The following is a 24466-nucleotide window of genomic DNA, read 5'->3' on the forward strand; positions in this document are numbered from 1 at the left end:
TTATCCAAATCCATTTGTTTATTACACACTGCAGTAACGGCATTTTCTGTGTTGAGCTGGTCATTAGGAGCATGTTTTGTTTTGCCGGCAACAGTATTGTCCAAAATGTTACGCAGTGTGCCTTTAATATTCACTTATTGTTTCCTTTTACAAATAGAAAAATAATTTGGCCCAAACACATAAGGCTTTTTTTTATATTTGAAAAATTGTACAATAGTTAGTAAAGCTTTTATTTTCCATTTTACAACATACAAAGTCACTGCAAAGGGATTTCAGGAAGAAAATCGTACAAATGTGATAGAAAATGTGAAAATTTTGAAATATCAAAGTTTATGAGTAAAAAAAATGCACATCAAGGCACTGAAAACCAAAAGTATCAAATGTATTTTGCTTAAGTGACTGTTTAAATAGCTCACGATATACAGTACTTATAAAGGTGAGGTAAGCATCTGTGAGCAATCGAGTGCACTTTCTTTGCAGAGCAACAGCCTTCTTTCCAACAGGAAATAACATGTCATTGCTCTGCATCAAAGAATTAACGTACAGGCAGAATTCTTCCAAAATTTAAACATTTGGGTCACGGTGCCGCTCATGACCACATGACAATGAAACGTACTTTATTTAACATCCTATAACATGTTATTACAATAATATTGAATAAACCAAACATTGTCAAAACGTGCAGTGACACTGATATATCAATTGTATAACTGATGTTGACGATAAATTGGTTGTTTTATTTGGCCAGCTTTTACAGATTGCAGCAATCTGGTTTCATATCATTAGCATGTTGGTACACAACAATAAACACTAAATGAGGACAGCATGATGAGAAGGAAGTTGAAAATTAACAGAAACAAACGAATTCAGATGAAAATAAAATGCAAAGAAAACGTATTTCATTCCACCTGTTTCATTGTACAAAAACAATGACAATTCTTATTTTTGTTTCATAAAAAATAAATTACTTAAAATGTATTTTCCATTCCCATCTGCAAAACTCCCCACTGTCCCCGACTCGAGTGCAGTGATTCATGCACTGCTTAATTCCACAAAGGCATTCCGATGTACGCCGCAAAGTGTCCAGTCCCACTCCTAACCTCAAACAACTCTCCAAAGGCAGGAACAAAGGTACGAAGCTCACACGGTAAAGCTCCTTCTCATATTTGTCCTCGTTTTTTTCTTCTCCTGCCCCAACTTTCCATAGTTGCTCCATTCTTCGTCTTTCATCAGTTCACATTTTGCGAATTACAAGAACAGTGGTGAGAACTCCAGCCAGGAAAACACCAACTGTTTGCCATGTGGGCGTGCCGAAATGAGAGCGGATGCCGTCCTAATAGTGAAAAAGAAAGTATATATTTAAAGATGACAATTTGTGCCGGTTAGTTTGACTGTTTGCCTCTTCTTACCCATCCACCCTGGTCTCTGATCCAGTTGATCACATGTTCACGGAGGTAGTCTATGGTCCAGCTGATAATCGTTCTAATGATATCAGGAACGTGAGTCAAGAGAGCCTACAATAAAAAAATTAATAAAAAATTAGCAACTTTTCTTTACATACTTATTGATTTTCGGACACTTACTTTAATGACAAGTCGACAGGCAAAATAAAATAATGCAACTACTCTTCCCCAGTTGAACTTTCCATCTGAAAAGATCTCCACGGCGACTTTCATAAATATGTCTTTCGTGGGACTAAGCGATGAGTCAGATATCATCCTGGAAGATAGGCTCAATGTGAGAAAAAAAGGCCTGGCTATTTATGAAATTATGTTAAAGACATATTTCAGTTTTACCGCTGGAGTTCCATGTTTCCGTCCAGTTCATCCCCAATCTGCTGGAGACAGAGGGCGAGCTTTTTGTGCTTTGGGTCACACAGCTCTCTCGCGCCCAGCTGCTCTCTTGTAACCACAGCATTGGCCTCTCCATGTCTTTGGACTCGCTCATAAATGAAACTACACATATAGATAAACACGTGATTATGACATGTTTATTTTTGGCAGTTTATTTTTACAGTGTGTGCAATAAGCGCTTACTCTTTTAACAAAACAGCTCCAACCTCCAGTATATCACTGTTTTTGCCTAAAACATAAAAAGTGAATCATGATTTGAGGATTGTCAATCACAAAGGAAAACAATGTATTTTTGGTCCCACAAGGTAGAACACAACAGCAAAGTTAAGTATATGTTTCAATAAAGAACAAAGTGTCACTGTTCATTCTTATGTTGTTTTCATCTTATAGATAGATAGTGTGTGTGTACTGCTTGATATTTATTAAAGTGTAATTTCAAGATTACTACATTATGTTACAAACACAACTTAATTTTTTGGCGGCTTGTATATTTTAAAGGGCTTCTTGCATTGGTTTAATTTCTCAGAATAATCGCGGTCTTTTAATGTAAATATCCATGAAATGCAGAGTAATAGCTGAGGGCTAAAACATTAGCAAACTAGCTAACTTTCCTTGTTTGTCGCCTGTCGCTAGCCCCCGTTTGTTTAATGTTTCGTGTCAATAGAATGTACATTATATTTGCTACTAATTTTCCACGGAATGTTCAAGATGACATCACGATGACATTCATAGTTATTCAGTCACAATGAAATAGCCAATAAAATATTTTTACATCTACTCGTACCTTGTTCGCCTCCTCCCGAGTGCGATGCCATCTTGCTTCTGTTTAGCAGCTGCATTTCCGCACGTTCACGTGACGTGTTTTGTTGTTCTTCGGGCTGTACATTTTGATTATAGTTTAAAAATAATAATATAATCTTTCTTCAATGTATTAAAAAAAACACAAAGTAAAAAAATGTTATAGGACAACACGTCATTGCAAGTTTTTTATAATGTATTGCTTCGTTAACACGGCACACTTACAATCGTTTAAAAACAAGTAACTGTGAAATATTATATCTATATATTAACATTACTGCGACATACTGTTTTATCACATAGTAGTACATATTTCTGATCAAAATACATTTGTTTGTGTTTTTGGACTAATTTTATAAACGTCATTTCCTGTTTCTCCGTGTCTTCCGTCCGCCTCGCGCAGCTAACAGGCCTCTTTTGACTCGGCTCGCAAAGATGGCGGATGCACAAGTACGTGTGGGGAAACGGTGTGGGGCTATTAATGAATATTTCACGCATTTAATAACATCTCGGGGAGCTTGTGACGACCTCAGGCGTTTATAAGTTGCTTTTGTACACTGCAGATGTGTTTTTGATCGCCCACAAGCCGTAGTATGAAGTTACCGATACGAGTCGGCGCACCCTCGTGCTGTTCTCATTTAGCAACAGTGCTAACAAGTTAGCCAAAACCCAGTTATTTCTAATAACTTGTGCTTGGGTGACAGACCATATGCTTTGTTCGCTCTAATTACTACAGAGACTTGTCCTTGTGAATAACATGCGTATGTGTGTTCACGGACAAGCGGTGCCATGTCCCGTTGGCAATTTGTCGTGTTCTGACGTGTGATCTAGTTTCTGAATTAAATCCATTTTCTCCTCACACAGACCGAGAGGGCTTATCAGAAACAGCCCACCATCTTCCAGAACAAGAAGCGTGTTCTGGTTGCTGATGGTGGCAAGGAGGCCAAGGAGAAGCTTCCCCGTTACCACAAAAGCGTCGGGCTGGGCTTCAAAACCCCAAGAGAGGTAAAGTTGTTCCAACATTTTATATTAATATGCAGGTGATGTTTTTCTCACGATGGTCTTCCAAACCAAGGGTTGTGACGACAGCGCCTTATGGCAACACTGATGCTTTTAAAGTCTTATCAGAATTTTATTTTTGGATGGTTGTAATCCTACTGACCCTTAATAGATAGTATTTATGTATTTCAGGCTATTGACGGCACTTACATTGACAAGAAATGCCCATTCACAGGAAACGTCTCTATTCGTGGCCGTATCCTCTCAGGTGAGTTTTCAAGCACTGGCACAAAATTGTTTTCATAAGTTTGACATTACTCATTTCAAACGTTTAAATTAACCTTATATATTGCTGCTGCAAATGATGTTTTTTCTCACGATGGTCTTCCAAGCCCTTTGGGTTTTGACGATATTGCCTAATGGCATTACTGATGTAGCCCAGTGACATCTCGTTATACTTCAATGGTGATGGGGATGATTTATGACTGTAAATCTACTTTTTTCTCAGGTGTGGTGACCAAAATGAAGATGCAGCGGACCATTGTGATCAGACGTGACTATCTGCATTACATCCGCAAGTACAACCGCTTCGAGAAGAGGCACAAGAACCTCTCTGTCCATCTTTCTCCCTGCTTCAGGTACTTGTCCATTCATTTCGCCCAGCCTTTGTTCTTTTTTTCAACTTAAAGTTGTTGCAAATGATGTTTTTCTCACGATGGTCTTCCAAGCTCAGGCTTTGACGATAGTGCCTAATGGCTTTGCTGATGCAATGCATCATATTGTCCATTCATGTTGAAGCGTTGCAAATTTTCTCACCGAGTGTCTTCCTACAGGGATGTCACAGTTGGCGATATCGTCATTGTTGGAGAATGCCGACCACTCAGCAAGACGGTGAGATTCAACGTCCTCAAAGTCACAAAGGCCGCTGGAGCCAAGAAGCAATTCCAGAAATTTTAGTTGAGATAAAGAAATGTAAATTTCTTGGACTTTCTCACTGTCAAATAAAGAAAATGTGGTTTAAATGTTTCTTTGTCCTAAAAATGTCTCCACATTGCGCTTTCCCAATTGTGTACACTGAATCTAAACATGTAAATGCCTCATGTTGACCAGTGTTTCAGGCTAACTGTCATTGGTTAAAGACTCATCTAAAATGTATGCTATGACGAGCAAAAGACCCACATTTATGCCTCAACTGTTAAACAGAAAGCAGTCATTTCTGGTAAATGCACCATGATGCCCTGGCTAAGAATCACTGTAGACCAACATTAACCTGTAATATTGGGACCACATTAACAAGTGATGCATTTTAAATAATTGTAGTTCAAAAACCATTTGGGGACAGAAGGAAATGTGTAATTTCCATGGAAGACTGACACGCACTGTCTCCCAAAACCCTTCAAGCCTCATTCCTATATTAGAAGAACTGGACCCGAGCAGTACTGAACTATTTTCAGATGCTGAATTTGGACTGATCATTGGAAGTTGCTGTAGATTGGGATGAAGTGGAGTTTAAGCATCAAGACACTGCCCTGAAACTCAAAGAATCCGTAATGTGTTCATGTCTTTTCAGATGGCCTACAAATGTCAGTAAAAGTTTGGCATAAGATTTTCCATACACGTTTAATTAAAAGCTGTCACAAAGCACAACTGCGACATCTAGCGGGTGCCGTATCAATATGTAATACAGTTGTAGTTTTAGTTATTCGCAGACAGATGGCGATAGACACCTGTTATAAACATAGACGAGATAGAAGCAGGCTTACAGGCAAGTAACTTCCACCAAATCGGAAAGTTAAAAAAAATCAAATTGTTTGCATGTGGATATAACGAATAAATGGTGCAGCATATCTACATTGTATGCTTTGAGGCCACGGAGATATTTTATTTGACAGGGACATTACAATTCAACACACTAAAAACAAGCTTGTAGCTGATGCTTTGTTCCTGGTTGGGCCTTTCGACACTTGATTTTTTGATTGATCCTGAACTGAAAGAAGTTGCTGTTGTGGAAAAGCCTATTTCAGCAGTCCATTATAAGCCTATATATTCATGCGTCATTTACATGTGTCCGTGTCAATGTTTGGAATGACAGCGCAGCGCCATCTGTCTGCAAAGGCGTCCATATTTACATAATGATGCTCTGGCTCCTCCATCCCAATGCTCCTGTCAATGAGTAGCATGTGATGATGACGTATTGAGGAGAAAGTGCTTAAATACCCACAGCAGCAAATGACCCCAACAACTTAAATAAGGCCAGTAGGTCAATATAGCATACCGTATGATATTTAGATTTGATCAACTATGATTATTTATCATAATTGATGAATATTTTCTTAAAGGGGGGGTATTATGCAAAATCGACTTTTTCAAGCTTTACATCATGTTATTATGTCATTCCCTCATTAAAAACATGCCTGAAGTGTTGCCTTGGCACATTCATGTATTTTTGAGTAATCTGTAAAAACTCCGGCCATTTTAGGGATAGGATAGGAGTCCCCCTAGGAACGCCCCCACCTCCTGGAGACGCCTCCGAGCTTTCGTCACCAGCCGAGTAACCAACCCCTGCTCCTCAGCAGAACCCCCTCCCCACTGATGCCACAGACAGCGTGTGGAGGGGGCGTGTCGGAAAGAGTCAGAGGTTCTTAAAGAGACAGAGGCCTATTTCAAGACATTCGCTACAGCCATTTTGAGAGAGCAATTTTATACAAGGCAGTTATTCTAATTTACTGCATTTACAGACCAACAGAAGGTTTCGTCATCATTGTAGTGTGTTATAGACTGGTGCTATATGATTGAAAAAAGCATAATACCCCCTCTTTAACAGTGTCTTGGTGTGCCACTACAGATGCTTATTCCAGTGCCGGGACTGTCCCGTCGGACACTGTATGTATCCTACAAAGAGTCTCATTATGTTGCTTGCTGAATGAAAACAAACATTCTTATCCTCTTAAAAGTAGGGGCACACATTCATAGGTAGCCTTCCTACCCCAACCCCTAACATAAAACGTCTTCCTTTTTTGTTTTGTGTTTTCCATTTGGATCTCTATCACCAAAAGGCCCCGGAGAACTGCTGAGTGCTTGGTCTTCACCCTTCGGGACAAGCGCATTGTTTAAATCTAGTCATCATCCCGAACAGCGATTGAATATATCCACTGTTAAAAGTGGAAATATTGGCTATTTTTCATTGATTCAACAGGTCTCAAATGATTAATGACATCAGATGGCTGGAATAGTGAAGTGCCAATACAACTGAATCCATTGTAATCACTGCATCGTGTTGGCCAGTGGTTTTCAAACATTTCACACATGGCTGTTTTTACTTATAACTAAAGCTAGGCCAAGAACATGATCAAATCAGGAATAAATGGGTGTAAATAGACCTAAATGAATCTAAAAAAAGGATCAAAAATGAGTGTAAACAATTTCTAAACTAGGAAAAAACACCCAACTTCAATACATTACTAAAGGAAAAATTAAAGCATTTTCTCTGTTTGAAACCAAAAAATCAGAAATTGCAGATGACGAGGACCAGCTGAAGAAGCTCGAGTACTAGTACAGTTTGAGAATGTCTTGCAGAACTTGTTGCAAAGTAACCAATGTGCTGTATGGGAAGTTACTGCGTCATTTATGCCTTTCTTCTCTCTGGCTTTGGACCTTGCTTTTCGAAACTTAAGCATTTTGTTTTGTGCGTCAGACAAACAAAATGCTGAAGTTTAGAGAGAGAGAACACATAAACAAGAGATTAATTAAAATAATAATTGACAGCCTCTCTTCTGCCGCAGTTCTCAAAAATATTGGAGAAAACATTCTACAGCAGATTGGAAAAATCTATTGCGAAGCATAAATTAATAGGTTGTGTTCACATTTCATCAAAACATTCTGAAGAGCTCATAGTTTAAAATTGAGATGGAGCTCAATGAAAATGACATGGCGGTAACTAACTGTGGTAACTGGCGAACTGCAGATTTTTTTGTCTTTGTTTTTTGGGTAATAAATCAGTAATTACTGGAGGAATCCACATGAAACAAAAATTGACACAAAGTTCATTGTCTCCTCTGTCGGCACATATGAACTAATTATTACTAACTAATTATTTCCTCTGAAAGGCGTCCAAAAGTTGAGACGGTATTCAAATACATGAGCATGATGTTGTCCAGTAGGAAGGACTTTCAGCCATAAAAAATAATATCTAATCACTGTCATATACTGATGAGGCAAAGCATTTGTCAATTTTCGTTTTGGAGATTTGTTACAAAAACTGTATTTGTATCGGCCCTGCCCTCCACCTGACATTATGACGTCATCACATCCTAAATCGTGAACGCCACCTATTAACAAAGGGCAATACAGACCCAAAAGATCGACCACCATGGCTATTATGCTGCTGGAATCTTTATTGATCTAAAGAAAGCATTCGATACAATCAATCATTCTATCTTTGCACAAAAAGTAGAATAATAAGCTTTTTAGATAAGAACAAAACAAGTATTTGCTAGGATGGGGACACTGAATCAAAATGTATGAGCATTGTTCTCATCTCTCTCTCCTCTGTTTAGACAGTTTGAGCTGCTTCCCTCAAGTCGAAGGTACAGGTGCCCTGCCCTGTCTAAAAACAGGACCAGGCAGTCATTTGTGCCACAAGCCATTTTACAATTAAACAAACCAACAATATGACGTAACCAACAGTGATTTTTCTATTCTGTACGGCTGTCTGTCAGAGAAGGTTTTAAGGAATGTAGGTAACGATTTTAACACAATTTAAACTGAGGTTGACGGGCCGTGGTTTGTTCTTTGTATGTTGTCAATGTTTGGATTTGTCTGCTGTGGTCACTTTCTGTGTCTGTGTATTTCCACCAGGGGCGGACTGGGACTGAAAAACAGCCCTGGATTAATGTAAATGTGCACTTACCAGCCACCTTAACTCCAGCTCGGCTTTACCCAAATCTAAAAGCTTCTCGACTGGAGAGCAACAATGCAACGCCTCATTTTAAGACCTACAAGAGTGATTCTAACTTTTTGTCACTTTTTTATTGTGTTTTTGTCACATTTTTTTCAATCATTTTTTGTTATGTTTTTGTCACGTTTTTGTGGCCTTTTCGTTGCTTTGTTGTCGTGTTTTTCTTGACTTCATCACATTTTTTGTCATTTTTCGTGTTGCTTTTCCGGCACATTTTTGTTTTCTTTTCATCCTCTTTTTTGTTGCTATTTTGATGCTTTTCTTTTTAGCTTTTAGATTTGGGTAAAGCTCAGTTAACCCCTTAACTCCCACCTGAACTCCCACATTTTCTCCAGCTTTACCCCAGTCCAAAAGCTTCTGGAAAAAAGATGTGAAAATAGCAACAAAACTGAGACAAAAACAATGGTGGAAATGTGACAAAAGTGACAAAAAATGAACGAAAAAGTGACAAAAAATGGACAAAAAAGTGATAAGAATTTGACCAAAAAAAATGCGAATAATTTGACAAAAAAGTGACCAAAAGAAATCGCAAAATTTGACGAAAAAGTGACAAAAAAGTCACGAAAATTTGACAAAAATGAGATGACTGCCCAACAAAAAAAGTGATGAAAAAAAATCTGATGATGTGAGGAAAAAGATCAATTTAGTTTTGTAGGTCTTAGCTTTCAAATGAGGTGTTACACTGGCCTACAGGATTTGGGTAAAGCTGAAGTGGAGAAAATGCTCTCGGTTCAGGCGGGAGTTAAGAGGTTAAGGTGGCCCTAGAGCCAGTGGCCAGTGCTCTTCCAGAATGGACATATGGCCAGTCCGCCCCTGATTTCCACTCACTGCAAGTGAATTTCCCCACGGGGACAATACATTTCTATTTACTACTACTACTACTACTGTTTGTGGACTGCCTCAGGAGTCTATACTGCACCTTTGCTATTCAATGTATACACCAGGGGTAGGCAAGTTTGTGTCATGGAGGGCCAATTTTCTTCATTGCCAAAACACCAAGGGCTGAAACACACAATTGTAGCCCAAAGTAAAGCACCTTTTTTGTGCAAATATACGTTTTGCACAAAATATATGACCTAATGGGGTGTTTTGCTGAGAAATGTGAAAATATTGAAAGTATTTTCCACATTTTAGTCCTTCACATATTTGGTCTCTGATTTATGAATACTTGTTTCTTCAAAATTCTCTTGGGGACCAAAGCTTTTATGCTGGAGGGCCAGACGTTGCCTACCCCTGGTATACACCAATGATATATTTTAAGTATCAGAATTATTAAAAATTGTGTTTTTTGCTGATGCCAATATATTTCACTCTAACGATAACTATAATAGACTTATAAAGGATGTAAATCAGGAAATAGCTAAACTTAAAACATGGCTGGATTTAAACAAATTATCACTCAACCTAAACAAAACAAAAATGATCATGTTTGGTATGACTGGTACTAAAATAGAAAAGTAACAGAAATCAAGTTCTTGGGAAAGACCATAGACAACAAACTGAGCTAGTATGAGTCACACATACGACACATAAAAAGAAAGATATCAAAAAATATTGCGATTATAAACAGAAATAAGTACTTTTTAAATCATAAGGAGTTGTTTATATTGTATTCCAGTCTTATACTGTCATACTTAACCCATGGAATTGAGCTTTGGCGTAATAATTATAAGATAAGATAAGATAAGCCTTTATTGATCTCATAACGGAGAAATTCACTTGTTACAATCGGCATTCAATAAGATCACTCAGTGTGTGCAAAACAGACAGGAAATGTGCAAACAGTTAAATAGAAGAAAAAATAGGTATCTTATGTACAATAAGTAGAAGCAAAAATCTTAAGGGGCGTAATTATAACAATAAGGAAATAAGAATAAACAAAAACGAGCAATCAGAACTATTCATAACTATTCATAAGGTTGGAATAGTTTTTACAACGTAACAAGCTGGATTGTTTCCGCTTATATATACAGTGTATATACACCTGCTTCTTCCTGTTTTTCTTCTTCCCATAGCTCGTTTATGTGAATTTGAAGTTAAAGCTCTATTTGACTATATTTTGCTGTAAGTACAAATGCAGATCGCTGTTAGATCTACTTATATATACAATGGATAAGGGCAGGCGAGCCATGGACCTAATACGCTTGTAATGCACTTTACAAGCCTATACTGTCGTGGTCATTATTCATTCACTCAATACTCAGTGGTGGTAAGCTACTGTTGTAGCCACAGCTGCCCTGGGGTAGACTGACAGAAGCGAGGCAACCAGTCTGTGCCATCGGCCCCTCCGACAACCACCACATGCTCACGCGCTACATTCACCCAGGCTTCATGGTGTTCCCAAACTGTCTCAGTTATTTTGGCACATCAGGAATTCTCTGAGAATTCTGAAAATCTGCCAAATGGGTCATGCTGATGTTCTTGTGATCTCTGTCGCCCATATTTCCCTTCTGGTCTTCTTTCTTCTCCTCTGGCTCATGACCTCCACGCAAACGTAACACTCTAAGAACTGTTGATTGGTGTCGTAGTCCATGATCCCACAGTAGGATGGAGTCTTCTAACTGTTTTCCATCATAAATCAAGCGTTGTTCACTCGCTGCAGGGGAAAGACATTTAAATTACACACTAATCGGTAGCTGCCTATGTTTCCACCACTTTGTGTTTGTTTTACATACGTGGTGAGTCGTCGAACCTCTCGTCCTGACTCAACTTTATCTTCAAGTCCCACACCGTCAACCTCCTGAACTGCTCCTCCGTCTCACAGACATTCAAAAAAACTTGCGTCCCGTCGAGACGAAACACTTCTATTTGATAAACCATTTTTACCAGATTTTGTGTAGTGTCTCTGTGGCAGAAAAAGCACAACACCAAGAAAAGGACGACCCCAGAATAGTTTCACTTTCACTTATAACGTGCAGACTAAAGCCATCTGCTGGCTTTTCAGTGCAATAACATCACATACGCCCGCAATTAAATTCGAAGCAGAAAGACATATTTTACATGATCATTTGAAAAGGAAAATAATATATAAAAAAAGATCCCATTTTATTCGCACCATGATTGACTTGAACAAGGCTACCACTATAATTTGTCACAGGCCTAAATACTAAAGCTGGGGTAGGCAAGTTTGTGTCATGGAGGGACGATTTTCTTTATTGCCAAAACACCAAGGGCCGAAACACACAATTGTAGCCCAAAGTAAAGCACCTTTTTTGTGCAAATATACGTTTTGCACAAAATATATGACCTAATGGGGTGTTTTGCTGAGAAATGTGAAAAAATTTGAAAATTTCCCCAAATTTCCACATTTTAGCGTCCTTTTCACATATTTGGTCTCTGATTTATGAATAAATGTTTCTTCAAAATTCTCTTGGGAGCCAAAGATTTTATGCTGGAGGGCCGAATTAGGCCCCCGGGCCTGACGTTGCCTACCCCTGTACTAAAGGCTTTGTAACGCACTACCTACAGACCTATAACGCAGCCTACATAAACCACTAAGCGTTGAGAATAGCACTTGGACCTGCCTTGGACTGAAGAGTGATTCTGTAGAGAATCATTACTCATTTGAAGCAGGGACGCTGCTCTGACAGCCGTGCATGATAGTTCACACATGGTGCACGAGCACATGTCCAAGCTGCAAACTCAGCCACTTTGATCTGAAGAACTGACACGTGTAGTTTTAGAAGCATCAGCATTCATTCAGCTGTAGTGAGCAGTGATACTTTTAATAGCAATAGTAGTGAAGGGATGGCTTTGCAAAAGTAATAAAAGACTTTGCTAGTGCTGTAATTTACATGCATTTTCAAAGAATGTAAGTCTACACTCTTTCAAACATGTAAAATAATACTGTGCTCAAAAGTCTACATACCCTGGAAGATTTTTTTATTTTTTTAAATGTTTTTTTCAGAGGATATGAATGATAACACAAAAAGTGTTTTTCTTAATACAGTGTTGCCCCGTTTAACATCAACGAAGGAAATTAGAAATGTCCATGAAAGAATGTGATAAGTTCTGTCTGTTCCCAAACAGTTCCCAAGCCCCAGATTCCCAAAATGACAGAACTCTGGGAACCCCACTGCATATCCTAAAAGTAAATACTGAACTATTTTCTGATACTTCATGGTTCAGGTATCCTCTGATCATTGGTGAATCTTGCTCTAGATTAGGTTGAAGAGGAGTTGAAGCTTTCATATCATGGGCTTCACCAAGACACTGACCTAAACCTCAAAGGGAATCCATAATGTTTTCATCCTACTGTCTTTTCAGAATGATTGCCCACAAATGTCACAGTAAAAGTTTTGAATAATAAGATTTTCCATACACGTTTAATTAAAAGCTCTCACGAAGCACAACTGCGACATCTAGCGGGTCAATATGTGATGCGGCGGCAGTTTTAGTTATTCGCAGGCAGATGGCGATAGACACCTGCTGTGAACATAGACGAGATAGAAGCAGGCTTACAGGCAAAGTCACTTCCACCAAATCTGAAAGTTAAAAAAACCAAGTTATTATTTGCATGTGGATATAACGAAAGGCATCTTAAATAAATGGTACAAATTATCTACATTGTATGTTTTGTGTATTAGGTCACTGAACTATTTAGTACTAATTTTCAACTTCAGTTCCTGGTTACGCCTTTCTACACTTGATTTCTTGATTGTTCTTGAACTGAAAGAAGTTGCTGTTGTTGTGGAAAAGCCTATTTCAGCAGTCCATTATAAGCCTATATATTCATGCGTCATTCACATGTGTCCGTGTCCGTGTTTGGGAATGACAGCGCAGCGCCATCTGTCTGCAAAGGCGTCCATATTTACATAATGATGCTCTGGCTGCTCCATCCCAATGCTCCTGTCAATGAGTAGCATGTGGTGATGACGTATTCAGGAGAAAGTGCTTGAATACCCACAGCAGCAAATAGGTCAATATAGCATATGTCATTTGAAGATTTGTACAACTCTGAGTATTTATGATAATTGTATAAACATGATGAATATTCACTTAACACTGTCTTGTTGTGCCACTACAGATGCTTATTATTGCTCATTATGTTACATTATGTAGACCAAAAGACAATGAAAGCCTTTTTTTCTCTTAAGCTTCAGCATTATGTTTGTCTGACACATACAAGTGCATAACAATAGCCTGTAAACATCACCACCCATGAACTAAACCAGCGTAAACATGTTGTCCCTGGAGATCAACTCAAAGCCAAATTTACTGACTCCAGACCCCACCAGTTTACCATTGTGTTTACTTATGTCATGCTGAATACTTGTGGCCGGTGCTCTCTTGTGTATCTAGTGGCCGGGACGTGAGCTCAGAGGGGCCAAAGCAATGAGGTACGGCCACTGTCAAAACAATGGCCTTTATGGTGTGTGTGTGTGTGTGTGTGTGTGTGTGTGTGTGTGTGTGTGTGTGTGTGTGTGTGTGTGTGTGTGTGTGTGTGTCCCTCCCCAGCTGAAGATATTGGCCCATGGGGATCTTGTGTCGTCCCACCCAGAGGCGCAAGGACTCTGTCAGCAGCAATGGTAGGTTCGGAGACAACTTGATGGACAGAACAGATGGAGGTATAACAAGTGAAGTCTGTCTGAGGGAGATAAAGGCCCAGGCTGCAGCAGGTCTGACTGTTTACACAAGCGGGCGTGAGAAGTGGAGAACAAAGAGGGGTTTAAGTTAGATTGTTGTTGTTTTAAATGGCTGATGATTAAAGCCTTGTTGTTGTGAGATAAATGGCTTTTATCCGATTTATATCACCCCCCAATCACAGCAATTTTGAACAAGCAATATTCATGGCTGTGTTTTACTACGTATGTACTGTATGACTGTCAAGCTATTCTACCAACAGTCACAGTCAGGGGTTGGTTGCCTTTGTGTCCTTAGGCAAGACACTTTCCCTAACATGCTAGTTTGTGAGTGTGTATGTGTGGTCGTTTGAGAGGCTAATTCAGCTCCGGATTATAGACTTATTAAACGTTATGATTTGATGAGGGAAATTGTGTGATAGTTTAAGGCGTCATAGCACAATCAAAAGTGTTTCTAAAATCATAAACATTCATTTCCCACAACAAAGTCACACGTCTTTATCTCATTGTGGTTTATGGACATTTCACACCTCAGCTTCCAATCTCCAGAATTCAGCCCCTGAGCTTTAACCACAGGAGGCCTGCACTAGCACTAATTTGATGCAGACAGGATTCTGGAGGTGAGACAGAGTCCTATTATGTTTGTTCCATAGTGGTTTATGCCATTGGATCATTTTTTCCCAAGAGCATGCAAGATGCCCACATAAACCACCTTTGTAATTTGCAAAATGAATAACATCAGCATTATTATAGGTAAAACTGTTATTTGCAAATGCCATGTAAGAGCTACGCGTTGCTTTGAAGGGAATCACTGTTTAACCCTCCACCTCAACCAAGCACATTATTTCCAGTTTGGCTTCACCCAAATCGAAAAGCATCTTGGAAAAAAGTGTCAAAATAGTGAAAAAAATGTGATGAAAAAGCAATGTAAAAAACAAAAGTGACAACATAAGGAAAAAGCTCCTTTTAGATGAGTTTTATAGGTCTTACCTCTCAAATGAGGCGCTACAAACGTGCTGGAAAAGCAACAATAACACAACAAAAAGAGCGACAAAAAAAGACTATAGAGAGATGAAAAAGCAACAAAAAATTCAATGAGAAAGCCACGAAAGAGCCACAAAAAGGGGATGAAAAAGTGACTAAAAAAACCCCTACCGAAACACGTCAAATCACGCTTTAAAAATGTGACCAAAAAAAGTCACAATTTGGTAGGTCTTAGTTTCTTTGTCTAGAAGCTTTTAGATTTGGGTAAAGGCGAACTGCAGAAAATGCACCAGGTTTAGGTGGGAGGTAAGAGGTTAAGATCAATATTTTACTGCTAAAGCAAATCCACTTCTGTCTATTTGAAAAGTATTTGCAGAATGGCTCTGGGATGAGAATAGGACTATTTGTGCTAAAATCTTCTCTCAAACAGGGAGAACACTTTGTGAACGTACTCTTTTCACCATGTCCAATTTTCCTGTTATGTTTGAGCAGAAGTATAATATTCAGCTATTCCTCTCCAACGGTGCATAACAGGAACACAGAGGAGAGCAGAGGTCAGCGGCTGGTCAGGACTTACATCTGGACTTGTCATCAGCACAAAGGCTGTCTGTGTGCTTCGGTATCTCCAGAGCATCCTGTGTGGAAAAGACACTGGCACTGTCTGAACGTCTCTGCAGCAGTGGGCCATCGAGACAACAGGGAAATCTATGGGGGAAAAATGCATATTTAAAAGGAAGCAGAAGGAACATGCAAAACTGGACCATGCTCTGCTATCATGTAGTAGTTATCGTATTATATGATAGTAAAACAACAATTAAATAATTATTTTCCAATTACCAAAGACATGAGTGTTGGCCAGCTAGTAGTAGTAGTAGTAGTAGTAGTAGTAGTAGTAGTAGTAGTAGTAGTAGTAGTAGTAGTAGTAGTAGTAGTAGTAGTAGTAGTAGTAAATACTCCAACAAATGCCACATTAACTATGTTATTCAAGTTGTCTGTGTAGACTAGGAGTTGTCCATCTTTACTGAAGGTTCTCTGGACTCTGTGGTTGAAGTGTTGAATGTTTCTTCTACTACAGCAGTGGTTCCCAAAGTGGGGTCCGGGGCCCCCTGGAGCGCCTCAGAGGCACTACAGGGGGCCCCAAAGCTTGTCTGCAAAAAATGTACAATGAAAAAAGTTAATTTTGAAAGGAAAAATACATTTATCTGGACAAATGCACCAGTTTAGACCAGTATTTAGCCTACTGTCATTGCTACATGTTACTTTTGATGTCATTTTAGCTCTAAAATTATTTGAATGGAGTAAACTATTATGATTTGGGGGCGTCCGAGAGATTTTCTGATCAATAAGGGGTCCTGGACTTTGGGAATGGCTGAACTACAGAGTACATAAGATGAGTCAAGAACCTTCATTGAATATGTTATTCAAGCTCATAACACTATTCCTAAAACTTATTTTGCCCACAAGATAAAATGTTTCCCAAGTTAGTAATACTCAGACAGTTGTTTTCTTGAGTAAAAGTATCTTGTTTCTTCAGTGTCAGTAATAGATTAATAATAACCATGCAAGATGTATGTCTCCAAGGTTAGAGGCTGGCTCATGATATGTAAAAGCATCAGGATTCTTAAATGATTTAAAGCTTCAAAACAGATGTTTTATCCTTCGGACCAACGCCGCACACACTTTACCATCGCCTCTTAAATTTTCAGCCGACTTTTTGATGTTTTGTGTAATGTTTCTGCTGAGTCCACTTTCACTGAGGCCACATCAGTGACTGAAGTGTGATTGATTTCCTCTCACCTGGCGCGCCTTGTAAACCCGAGATCTGTGCACCCGTGTCCTCCGAAGCAGATCCAAATTCAATATTCTCATGTTCGGCCGCGCTGGTGCCCTCACACAGGCTGTATATGTCATGCAAGTGTCAGGACATGAAAGCCGTGGTCGTACATCTCTGATTTTACACCTGGTCAAAGCTGGAGTGGGTTTAAAGGTCACGGGCCATGTGTGTGTTCACTTTTTTTATAGTGTTGTGCACTTCATTTTGTTTTTGTATTCTGGTTTGAAGTAAATGGTTAGAAGGAAAAATTAGCCAACCCAAATAATGCCTTAAGTATGAGTTAAAAATGTATTTGATGAAAGTCCTCTCGTTATACTTAACCTCTTAACCCCAGCCTTAACCGAGCGCATTTTCTCCAGTTCAGCTTTACCCAAAAAGACCAGAGTAACGCATCATTTGAAAGCTAAGACCTACAAAACTCATCTAAATGGATCTTTGTCTTTGCGTTGTCATCATTTTATTTTTTCATCGCTTTTTGGTTGGGTTTTCATCACATTTTTGTCACATTTTCATAGCTTTTTGTCACAATTTTGGTGCTTTTTTTGGTTGTGTTTTTGTCACTTTTTATTAATTTTTTTTTGCCTGTTATTTGTCGCTCTCTTGTTGCGTTTTCATCCTTATTTTCTTCTCATTTTTGAGGCAAGACAGAAGAGGCAAGACGAAGAAACTGTGCTCGGCTCAGGTTGGGGTTAAGAAGTTAAGCGTTAAAAAGTCTGATTTAGGCCTACACATGTTGACAAAATTTACCTCACACAACAATAGAGACTAAGTTTTTATACTCAGGTAAGAGTAGACTATTTATACTTTTAAGTATAAATAGAATAATAGCCTAGAAGTACAAGAACGAAGGCCAAAGCTATACTCAGAGGTGCAATTACAAAAAAAAAGAAAGAAATCTTAAGTAGTTCACGTAAATCGGTATTTAATTCACAGTATCTTCCTTTGCCTTTATTGTCACAGCAAGTATTTCCCAACTGCTGTCACTTACAACAAATTACTTTCAAACCTACTGGAATTTGTTCTGATCAGTAAAGCCCACAAAAGAGTAATTATAGCAAACATGAAGATGCCAAATGAGATTTTAATGAGGTCTATTTTGAAAGCTTTCTACAGGTCAATCAAATCAAACATAAGATACAAGAAAGAGAAAGACTACGTATGACACAGACTATGACACATTCACAAACTTATTGCCCATGGGCTAATAGACCTTTGCTCTTGCAACTGTATGACAAAAACATACAGATCTAATATTTTTTCTGAAAATTGCCTAAACAGTCCATACTGATGTTCTTGCCGTCCCTGTCACCCATGTTCCCCTTCTGGTCTTCTTTCTTCTCCGGTACAGGCCTAGGTCCGTAGCCGCCGCCATAGAATTGCACAACTATTTCAATCACTGACATGTGTTGAATTCCATAATCAGTCAGAAGCTTGGACTCAACATCCAGGCGCTCAACTTGAAATATGAGAGAGATCGTGTCTTCTGGAGGAGAACATGTTCAATTAGAAAAAAACATATGCTCTAATAAAGCTATAAAAGATACAGGCCAGCCTACACGAGCAATAGATTCGATTCAAACATGTTTACAGACAAACAAAAAGTTGGATATGGCCGACTGTACCTTCAGTATTTGGCGGCAGTTTCTGCAAAACCTTTCTCTTCAAGTCCTTCACTGTTAACCTCTTGAACTGCTCCTCAGTGTCACAGAGGCCAACACGAAGGTGTTCTCCCAGAAATCCAGTCACAAGAACACAGTGAGGCCAACTCATTTTTGAATCGACAGGCTATACCTTCCTTGTGTCTCTAAATGGTGGAGCTGATCAACGCAGCACAAAAAAAACCTGTTTGACATAAGTCTCAAACAGGTTTTTTTTCACTTACAACACGTGATACATTCCTTTCTAGCTATTTTTTCCTTCATCTTTTACTTTACATGACTCTTTGTGTCCCCTTTTCTGTGTATCCTACTTTGCACTCTCAGATAAAGCTTAAAAGTAATAATCATAATACCATAAAAAGTGAAGATGCTGTGAAGAAATGTGTTTTTCATTTATTTGCAGGGTTTTGCCACTGGGTGATTATTGTCTCATTATAAGACAATACCAGACATGAGGAAATTAATCAATGTCACATGTCAATATGTTAATCATTTAACACGGACTGAGGATAATGTGGTAAAACAATGGGCCAGAGGTTTGATTTAGAAAAACAAATTTCATTTATTGTTTCTGTGTCACATAGCAAACTTAGCGATACATCACAACAGCACACAAGATATAAGATAGGACTTTATTCACAATAGAGAAATCAGCTCTCAAAAAACACTTACTGTAGGTGGTGCAAACTGACAGGTGCAAACAAGTAATAGTAACAAGAGGGATCAAATATACAATGAATATACAAACTTTAAAGAAGCATCATGGAACTTGATATACGTAATTGACCTTTTTGTGAACTTTTGTGACTGCATGGGGGATCAGCATAACACCTTGACTTGCAATCACTGTGGCCTCTACAATGCTCCAGGATCAATTGTTGTGTAGGTTTTCTGGTGACAGGGTCCGTCAGCAGAGAAAACCTACCAGCAACTCTAAAAACAAAAGATGGAGCCATTGTGATTTAAAGTAAAGATGACCAGCTAACCATGCAGCCGTTATATCACTAAAAGGTCAAATACACAATGATAATACTTTTTTTTTTCCCTCATGAAAAAGTCAACATTGGCAGTGCAAAGTTTACAGTCCAAGGTGATTGGCTTTGATACGGAGGTTATTTCACATGAGTTTGCAAATAAAGTTATTGCACACGAGTTTCACTTCACAATAGGGTGGTACAGTCTGACAGCAAGGAGGATGAAGCGGCTCTCATCTTTTTTCTGAAAATCTGCCCAACAGCTCGATGTTCTTGCAATCCCTGTCACCCATGTTTCCCTTCTGGTCTTATATCTCATTTGGATTCCCTCTGCACCAAGGAGAAGAAGAATCTTAACTGTTGTCTTCTGTTGTATTCCATGAGTCAGAGGGTAGGATTCTTAACTTTCTTCTAAACATTTACTTTGCAATATCATATAAATAATCAAATACATATAAACAGTCATGTGTATAGGCTACATCCACATTAAATGAACTGGAACTGTAAATGATTTTGTGTTGACAAGGGGCAGACATACGTTTCTACTTCTTTCTGCTCCTTTTCATTCATGCTAAATGCTGTTGTTGCTTTTTTAAATTAATGAAATAAATAAAAAAATGAAATGAAACTTAATTCCATCTTTTTACAAAACAACCAGTTGCTGTACAATCTTTTTCTGCAGTCCTCCACTGTGAACCTCCAGAACGGCTCTTCTGTCTCACAGAGATCCACAATACTCTAACTTGATAAACCATTTTTGCCAGATTTTGCCTTGAGTCGCAAAAGCATCAACAAGAAAAGTCCGTTTCTCTTTCACTTTCGACAACTGCAGACTAAAGCCACCTACTGGCCTTTCAGTGCAATAACATCACAACCAACAGTTCAATTCAAAGTAGAAAACATCTTTATCATCTTAGGCCTATTATAGCTTACTTTTGTAACAGACACATTTAGAGGGAGAGCTAGAGTGAGCTCATCTACCTATAGGCCTACACTGCAGAGAGAAATAGAGAAATGTTTTACACATTAGTTTGGTTTGCAAAAAACACAGCAACATGATCAAAACAAGGCTTGCTTTTGCATTTATTCGCACCATGATTGACTTGAACAAGGCTACTGATTTGTCACACTTAAGGCTTTGTAATGCATTGTCGACTGCTTGCAGAACTACAACACAGCCTACATGATTCACTAAGCGTTGAGAATAGCCCTTGGACATGCTTTGGAGACTGCAGAGTGTGGACCACAGATCTGTGTCTCCACTGTAAAGTCATTACTCATTTGAAGCAGGGACGCTGCTCTGACAGCCGTGCATGATAGTTCACACATGGTGCACGAGCACATGTCCAACCTGCAAACTCAGCCACTTTGATGTGAAGAACTGACACGTGTAGTTTTAGAAGCATCAGCATTCATTCAGCTGTAGTAAAAATAATAATAGTAATAGTATTGAAAATAATGGCCCTGCTATAGCAATACATGACTTTGCTAGTACTGTATTTTACGTGCATTTTCAAATAATGTAAGCATAAAATTAGCAAGAAATCCAATAGAGAGACAATCTAGCTGGTCTTTAAAAAATGTGTTTTTAAATCTTTTTACTTTGCTCCATTATCGTGGCTTAAATGCTCCACCTACAGTAAATGGAGGGTAATATTGTCCCTTTCGTAACAACCACGGACACAGATATAGACGTAAACCAGTTCAATGCAATTGCTGTTAGTAACTACAGTATAATGCTAATTTTCTTACAATTTTATACATTTACTTGATGCGAGAAACGCTTTTGACAATGTTTGAGATTTGTTTCTCCAGCATTTGTCTGATCATAAAACTCACAAAACACATACTTTAGTTGCCAGATCCCAATACCAATATGGGCAACAAACCTAAATATATTAAGACAGTGGTTCTCAACTGGTGGACTTGGGACCCAATATTGGGTCGCAGAAACATTTTCACTGGGTCGCAAGCCTTTCTCATAATGCTGTACATCTCTCTCAATATGTTTCTATTGAAAAAGTATAAAAAGCGCATAAAGACTGCTGGCTATTTTTTATCGGGTTTTCAGCTTTCACTTAAAACTTATTCAGCAATTACTTGTGGGAAACATCTGGTAACTGAGAATTAGGCCTATTATCTAATTTGAGGGGCAATGATATTATGATATTATTTCAAGAAAATGTAACTAATTTCTAGACTACGTTTTGCAGTGCAATATTTGAACAATTGGGGGCAACAAAAAGCTACAAAAACAAAAGCATTTAGTTCAGGGTTTTGCCTTTTTGAGTTAATCTTTGAGATTGCAACCCGAGCCCGGAGAAGTGTGACTCTTCTTCGCTGAAAGGTAACAGGAGACAGTCAAAGCTACGCCCTACAGCGGCAGTTTACGCCGGTATTGAACTCTTTCTCTTTCCCCAACAGCGAGAGGAATTCACCCCGGCAGATGGCGAGGCCGGAGCCCTGGAGGCCTGGGGGCAACGCTACACCCTGGGACCGGGACACCTGATCGCGCCCTGTGCTGCCCCTCACCTGCTGCTCCGTGCCGTGGTTATCTCATCTCTCTGAGCCATTGTGGGCGCTGCATGGGCCTGATAATGACAGTGAAGAGACCCACGCTGCGCCGGGGCAGAGGCTGGCTCCCCGGAGAGTGGCCCGACCATGGGAACCTCGGCGTAATCGATCCACGCATCTACACGCCGCAGCGGGATCGGATTTCATGCACCACACTGGGCTACTGTGCTGCCCGTGCAAGAGCGGGGCCAGATCATCACATGGGGATCGGCAGCTTGTGTCAAAGGAGGCCACAAATCTGACAAGCTACACAGATATTAACACCTGTTAGAGTGATCGACCTGTTGCGATTAGATTTGCAAATTAGGTTTTGAAATTAAGAAAGTGTAAGAGAAATATGAGCAGCTAAACTAACAGGATAATTAGTCAGATACATTTCAGAACATGCTTGTAGACTTGATAAATACTAATAAATTGTGCATATTGTGCAGCCTTATAGATATAGAACAATGGAGAATAATGAACCCAGAGAAAAGACTTTTGGGAATGAAAAGACAGAAGGAGATATTATATTGTTAGTATTTACCGTCCATCTACTTTCCTACCCTCATGGTTATGAGATCTGGTTTTTGTATGACCGAAAGGACAAGATCGCGGATTCAAGTGGCCGACATGAGTTTCCTTCACAGGATGGCTTGGGGTGAGGAGCTCGGTTACCTGGGAAGAGCTCGGTGTCGAGTCGCTGCTCCTTCATCATGTCGAGAGGAGCCAGCTGAGGCTCAGGCATCTGTGTCAGAGCCTCCTGGTTGCCTCCCTCAAGAGGTGTTCCAGGCATGTCCTATTGGGAGAGGGCTCGTGGAAGACCCAGGACACGCTGGAGGGACTATGTCTCTGAGCTGGCCTAGTGTTGTCTCAGGATCCCCCCAGAACAGCTGGAGGAGGTGTGTGACGATCAGGAAGTCTGGGTATCTCTGCTGAGACTGCTGCCTCCACGACCTGGCCCCGGAAAAAGCGGAAGAAAATGGATTGATGGTATAATGAAGTTGAAATAGTTTGGAAGAAAAAAGCTGGATGAAACCAATAACAAGGTACAGTAAATCCCACTCCAGAACAACAAGTCCAGCATGCTACTAAGAAATCATTAGTTGTTGATGAAGCCTCTGGAGGTGAAATGTCCTTGATTTTTTAAACAACCCAGCACTGATGACAACTTGGGAATCTTTTTTATACACGATGGAAAACCCCATACGAGACTCAAACAGTATAAACAGATGGAGCAGTTGCTTTTCCGTTCTGAGGTCACAGCCAGTTATTACACAGACTCAGCCTTTCTTTGTGGAGTTTGCATGTTCTCCCTGTGTCTGTGCAGGTTTCCTTCAGGTGCTCTGGTTTTCCCATTCCCAAACACAAACATGTACTATAGGGTTCTTTCTGGAGCCAGGAGGAGTCCCTGAAGAAAGAAATTAGACTTATGACTTAGACTTTCTTGGTTTTATAATAGGTCAAATAATGATCTTGTATTTTTTGGCTTTTGAACCCTCTGTTGTAACATTAGAGCTACGTTTACACATGGAGTTTATGTCAGATGTCATAATGTTATGTCCTGTCTTCCACACGTAGCCAGTCTTCACCATGAAACCCCATGACCACTAATTGTCAGTGTTGGATGACCACAGTTGGTGACATTTTACAAACTGGTCGTGCCACAGAGAATGTTGTTATTGTGTTTCTACCCACTGTTTTAATTTCTCTGCGTCCTTTTCTATGAGAAAGCACCACCAAGTTTGGAGCGCAACCTCAGTTCCCACTGTCCCAGCCAGGCAATGGCACCGTGCCTCACGTCTCACAAGCTTTTTTCAGCATCTTAACCCGACTTGTGTGCTTGAGTTAATGGAAGATTATATGGTAAAAATGACATTCAACACATGTTTTAATCAGGCACTGGTTTAAGAAGCTATAGATCTGATTTAGTCCTGTGTAGATCATGGCATCATTACATATTATGGTGCGGTTTCATTTCAGGTGTTGACAGGCGACTGTAGGGAAAGGATTTATGGCTCTTTTTGGGAGCTGGCAAATGTTTTGGTTCTGTTCTCATAAAATATTGTTTAAGAAGTCAGCATATAATTACTCATATTATCCAGGCGGCACAGTGACTGACTCTCAGAAATAAAGGGCCTTGGTTCTGTCTGTGAGAAGTTTGCATCTCCCAGTGTCAGGTGGGATTCCCCATGATGATTCAGTTTCCTCCAATAATCCAAAACATGCCCAATAGGCCAAATCCTGGTGATTATGATCATGAACCAAACAAGC

General features: G+C 39.4%; 3 protein-coding genes across 3 annotated transcripts in view; 1 reads left to right on the forward strand and 2 right to left on the reverse strand.

Moving 5' to 3' along the window:
* Positions 1 to 24466, reverse strand: part of ttyh3a (tweety family member 3a) — a 268746-nt gene that overhangs the window by 153694 nt on the left and 90586 nt on the right. The gene's annotated exons all lie outside the window — the stretch shown is intronic.
* On the reverse strand, positions 246 to 2687 carry LOC306969003 (apoptosis regulator BAX-like). Its single transcript, XM_079564610.1, has 6 exons — positions 2638 to 2687; positions 2037 to 2082; positions 1797 to 1955; positions 1584 to 1719; positions 1410 to 1514; positions 246 to 1333 (listed from the first exon to the last, which is right to left on the reverse strand). The coding sequence occupies exons 1-6, from the start codon at positions 2666 to 2668 to the stop codon at positions 1235 to 1237; spliced, it is 576 nt and encodes a 191-aa protein (XP_079420736.1). The 5' UTR covers positions 2669 to 2687; the 3' UTR covers positions 246 to 1234.
* Positions 3039 to 4672, forward strand: rps11 (ribosomal protein S11). The gene is made up of 5 exons (XM_079564624.1): positions 3039 to 3101; positions 3516 to 3656; positions 3843 to 3918; positions 4159 to 4288; positions 4484 to 4672. Exons 1-5 carry the CDS (start codon positions 3087 to 3089, stop codon positions 4605 to 4607), a joined length of 486 nt encoding a protein of 161 aa, XP_079420750.1. The 5' UTR covers positions 3039 to 3086; the 3' UTR covers positions 4608 to 4672.

The sequence above is a fragment of the Gobius niger genome (genome assembly GCF_951799975.1).
Source record: "Gobius niger genome assembly, chromosome: 10".
Taxonomy (NCBI): Eukaryota; Metazoa; Chordata; class Actinopteri; order Gobiiformes; family Gobiidae; genus Gobius; species Gobius niger.

Excerpts from the sequence above, each read along its gene's own strand:
- LOC306969003 (XM_079564610.1), bottom strand. The coding sequence starts at position 2,668 with ATGGCATCGCACTCGGGAGGAGGCGAACAAG. Across the intron at positions 2,083-2,637 it reads CTCGGGAGGAGGCGAACAAG|GCAAAAACAGTGATATACTG; the intron begins GTACGAGTAGAT and ends TTTATGTTTTAG. Across the intron at positions 1,334-1,409 it reads TCAGAGACCAGGGTGGATGG|GACGGCATCCGCTCTCATTT; the intron begins GTAAGAAGAGGC and ends TTTCACTATTAG.
- rps11 (XM_079564624.1), top strand. Across the intron at positions 3,657-3,842 it reads GCTTCAAAACCCCAAGAGAG|GCTATTGACGGCACTTACAT; the intron begins GTAAAGTTGTTC and ends TATGTATTTCAG. Across the intron at positions 4,289-4,483 it reads CATCTTTCTCCCTGCTTCAG|GGATGTCACAGTTGGCGATA; the intron begins GTACTTGTCCAT and ends GTCTTCCTACAG.